The sequence below is a fragment of the Lathyrus oleraceus genome, chromosome 6 (assembly GCF_024323335.1).
Source record: "Lathyrus oleraceus cultivar Zhongwan6 chromosome 6, CAAS_Psat_ZW6_1.0, whole genome shotgun sequence".
Lineage (NCBI taxonomy): Eukaryota > Viridiplantae > Streptophyta > Magnoliopsida > Fabales > Fabaceae > Lathyrus > Lathyrus oleraceus.
This window is the reverse complement of record NC_066584.1, coordinates 316,850,600-316,855,399: the sequence shown is the minus strand read 5'-3', so window position 1 is coordinate 316,855,399 and position 4,800 is coordinate 316,850,600. Positions and strand designations below refer to the sequence as shown.

General features: G+C 36.7%; 1 protein-coding gene across 1 annotated transcript; it reads right to left on the bottom strand.

Moving 5' to 3' along the window:
- Positions 1–1,393: 1,393 nt before the first annotated feature.
- Positions 1,394–3,067, bottom strand: LOC127091804 (aldehyde oxidase GLOX1-like). Its single transcript, XM_051030515.1, has one exon. The coding sequence runs from the start codon at positions 3,065–3,067 to the stop codon at positions 1,394–1,396; it is 1,674 nt and encodes a 557-aa protein (XP_050886472.1).
- Positions 3,068–4,800: the final 1,733 nt, after the last annotated feature.

Sequence of the window (4,800 nt, the reverse complement as noted above, 5' to 3'; positions counted from 1 at the left end):
TGGCAAGTGTTGTGTTTGCTATTTCTTTCCTCCTCCTATGCACGGTGAAGGGTCTTGCGGCCAATCATGTTTCTAGCAACCAAGAGTATTCCTAGTTTCTTATGGTTTCTGCCAGTCAGAAAGGCGTGATCGATGATATCAGTGATTTGGGATCAAAAGCACTTCCAATATCTCTTTCTAGTTTCTTTTCTTTGACATTGGTGGTCCAACATTGCCTTCTTTTTCCTTTCTATATTGTTTTTGGAGTGTTGACTTCTCATTCTCTTGCTGATGGCTCCATATTAAAAATGGGTTGTAATTCTTCTTTCCAACTAATTGTACTAAATTGAAGATTTTCTGATTCTGGGGGACTTAGTTGCCTAAATTATTTGGAAAGAAGAGGTGGTTTTCTCTATCTTATGCTCACAGAGCTTTTCCAAATGTAACGAGAGTTTCACCTTCAATTATACTAGTAATCATAGATACTAGTAGTTAACCTAATTAGTGATATAAATATATGTATTAGGTTATAGATGTCTGATGTTTTCGATGTCGTCTTCTAACGTCTGGTTATGGCGGCATAATTCATCATGGCGACACACATCTCCACCAGGGCTTCGACATCACTGCTACAGTTGGCACCATCCGAAATAAGAAATGAAACTCTCCTATTAACCATAACTGAAGGTGGCTAAGGATAAGAGTGAAAGGTAATAGCTAGAAGGTTGATGTTGATAATGAGAGTGTGGTCTAGATTAGTGTTACCGGGGGTACACAGTGGGTGCCACTGTACTGGTCAAAAATTATGTGTGCATATCCCCCTACAAAGGCAGGAAAACACAGGAGTCTTAGTAGGATTTATAACAATATATATATATATATATATATATATATATATATATATATATTATATATATTATATATATATATATATATATATATGACAACGTTTTTATTCATATGCATCTTTATTGGTATGATATTTTTTAAAGCAACAATCAAAATTAATATTTATTTATATCTTAGTTTTATGATCTTTTATGAAAATTCAAATTTAAAATTTCCTTAACGTTAATTTCGACATAATATACTAACACTAACTTTAATGTCAATTACTATATTTTCTAAATAATATCCTGACTTTAATGCCAATTATTATATTTTGAATCTGTGCAAACAATGGCAATAAACCATTTTGTATATGTCATGAATTCTCATTGACCACAAACGTTTTCAAGTTGTTCTCAAAATTAATTTAATTTTAAAAAGTAATGTGTTGGAGATGATTAGATTACATATTTTATTAATCAACCAATCTGTATACATGAATGAATTTTATTTTCATAATTGAATTTAGTGCTCATCTACCAATCAATTTAAAGAAAGAAAAAACAAAAAATATGAAGAAAAAAAATCATAATAATTGGATCCAAACACCTTCACTTGGAACTTGTTGATGAACCACAAATAACAAATAATAACCAGGTGGTGCAAGATTGGATGAACATGGTATTGCTACATCAACTTGGCACATAGATGTTGATGTCAATTTCCCAACAACAACATTATTTGTTGCTTTCACATGATCAAGCACTAATAGCCTCTGATTCATTGAGAAAGAATGTGTATTAAAAGATGGCGCCAACATTGTCACCGACACTGAATCTATCGCCAATGTTCCCTTCACCTGAAACTGAATCTTCAAAATTTGGGCGTATTTCAATCTCATTTGTGACTGAGGCGATGGATATACCATTATAGGACGTATATCATTAAACTGAGGCTCTAGATACGAAGGTGAAAATGTTTCTAACCGCAACTCCGTTGGAAATAAAACATTGCTAAAATTGTAAAATTGATGAGGATTGCTACCAGCAACTAGGACCCTACCATCACGAAGCAAAATGGAAGTAGAATGGTACATTCTAGGAATACCAGAAGGATTTTGTAGCTGAAATCTCGACTTTATAACATTATTTGGCTTATAAAGAAATGGATGTAAAATCGGGTTGCGGCCGATGTCCCAACCAGCTGCCCCGGAAGCTGCTCCGTTTATTAACAAAACATTGCCGTTTGGAAGTAATATCATGTCACTCATGACTCTTCCAAACGGCATAGTTTCCATAATCCAAGATGGATTCGGGTCGGTTATTTTCATCCGGGCGCATGTATTCAAAGCTCTCATGAATTTACCACGTAATGATAATTGATATGAACCTTTCGGAGCTCCCCCGCAAATCAAAACCTCGGCTTCAACCCTAGGACTTTGTAAGTTTCTTAAAGGTAACAAAACAGCAGAACCTGTACTAGGAAAACTCCTGGGATCTTCACCTGGGATTGAAGGATATGTTTTAACAACAACGTTTTTGTTATAATCAAACAAAATAGCACGGTTATTTGCAAAAATGAAAAGATTGCCATCTACATTGAGAAAAACAAAAGGGTAAAGATTGTTCCCAACACCCGGGTTATTTGTTTGTGCAAGAAAAGGTAACTTGTATGTGATCTTCTCCGCACGTTGTTTCTTAGGATAAAACTCATAGTTGAATTCCTTTCTTCCACCTATGATAATCTGTCGTCCATCCGGAAGAATGTGATTGGTCGCATACCATCTTTTAGCTGCGAGTCCATGGTTGAATTCTTCCCAATCACAAGTAGGGCATGGATCGATGGCTCTAACGGAAAACTCTCCTGCACCGGAACCACCGGTTTGGAAAAGAGTTCCGTTGGGAGTGACAGAACCAGAGGAACACCAGACGTCGGTTTGGAGGAAAAGTGGTCGGACTGTGTTGGAAACAACGTCATACTCGACGGAGTGAGCGGTGCAGTCGACTTTAAACCTTTCTCTTAAGTTAATGCGGCATCTTCCATTTGGTAAGGATATGTTTGAATCTCCAAAATTAGTGCGGTCGTAAATGATGACACGGTCGTTGTGCAGTAGTTGCATGTGCATGCCTACAATGCCGATGTTATTGTGTATGAGCTGCCATTGTCCACCACCGGAGATTACCCGAGATGGTGTGGCTGCGGTGGCTATACTAACATTGAGAATGATAAGAAGAACAATAGTGAAAAGAGAAGGAGTCATGATATTGTTCAAGAGTTCCTGTGACAGTTGCTAGGGTTTATATGTATGTGAGGATTGCGGGTGAGGAGTGTATGGACGCGTAAAGATGATGTTATGGTAGCTGTAAGAATTAATATTAATAAATTGCTCTTTATATTCAAATGCGTTCCGTTTAATTCGCATGTTTTGATTTTCAAAATAAATTACTACCGTGGACAATGGAAAAGGGTTATATTTAAAAATAATATATATTTTTTATTGGTATAATATATAGAGAGAAGTGTTATTCTTAAATACTATTTGGATAAACTTTTACGAAGGTAGTCGGATGAGGTCATAATCGTCTTATTTATTACGAGGTATTTGTTGTCCTTCTTCCTATTGGGAAAGTCTTTTTTTTTTAATATTTGTCCATTCATCGAGGGCCATTAAAGAGATGTCCATTCATATCTCATGCTAAAGTGACCACCGGTAATGTCTGTCGTCTTCCTAACTCTCAAGTAACGTCTCTTTCATCAATTTCTGTAACTCCCATGCAATCATGGAGATGTTTCGTAACCGTCATGAGTGACTGTTCATGTTGCCTTCTAACAACATCAAGAGACTGGATCCGAGTTGCTCATCTATCAAAGTCATAATGAGATCAGATTTGAATTGCTCATGTCTTGTGATAATGTTCCCCCTAACCAGGATCCGATCTATTTAAGGTTATGTAATCCGACTTGTTTGTTCCTTTGTACTCGATCTCCAAGAGCGCGGTCTTTGGCAATTTTGGGATGTACATTAGCCCCCCGATCACGGTGTCTAATTGGATTAAAGTGTTCGGACAAGAAAATCATGGAATTTCTTCTTCCTTGAGCCGACCACATATTCGGTAAATTATCGCGTGATAGTGGTTTAAAAGGTAAATAATGATAACTTTTTATCTCATTGTCATGATGGCTTTTATGGGAACCCTAACTTGTCTTCATGATCTTAGTTCGATACAACTTCTTAACCGTTGTAAATTTATTTCCATAAAAAGACTCCTTTTTCATTTGTTCTAACTAGTGATCTCTCCTTCAAGTTTGCTGACAAGTTTCTCTTTGCTTCCTCTATCAATCATTCTTCTTGCAAGCTCAAGCCTCATGTATTGTTTTTTCTTTCCTTTTTACTCACTTTCCCTCTTTTTTGCTCTTTCGTTATGGTTATAATATGGGATTATGATGATTCAGGAGAGTTCCTGATTTTCCTTACTGCTCTTGAGAGAAGAAAACTCTAGAACGAATGCATGAGGGAGTGTGAGGGTCATCTGAATCAGCAGAGTTTCACCAGATTATTAGGGAAGTTTATGGTGAGATCCCTTCACCTAGTAGTAAAACTGACTCAGAGTCTTCATCATCAAGTTTCGTGGATACTCTGATGGAATCAACAAGATCTTTGATTGATAAAGAGGTTCTAAGTTATGACCACAACGTCATCGACGACATCTATATTTCGAAGCTTCGCTCCAATATTCATGTTTCCTCTACTGGTAACAAGGAGGACATTGTGTTACAACCCTGTATGGTTGGTGAGAGAGTTTGTATTACTTGGGTAAAGGGAGTGCCAGATGAATATTTTTATTTTTACTCAGGGGTAATTGGGGATTTTAAAATTTGTATCCCCTTTACTGATTTCGAATTCGACCTCCTTAAAACCCTAAATGTCGCCCCTTCTCAGTTACACCCAAATGGCTAGGGTTTTATTAAAGCTTTTGAGCTCGTTTGTAAGGC

What these genes read in the sequence shown, in the direction of transcription:
- LOC127091804 (XM_051030515.1), bottom strand. Translation starts at nt 3,067, where the DNA reads ATGACTCCTTCTCTTTTCACTATTGTTCTTCTTATCATTCTCAATGTT.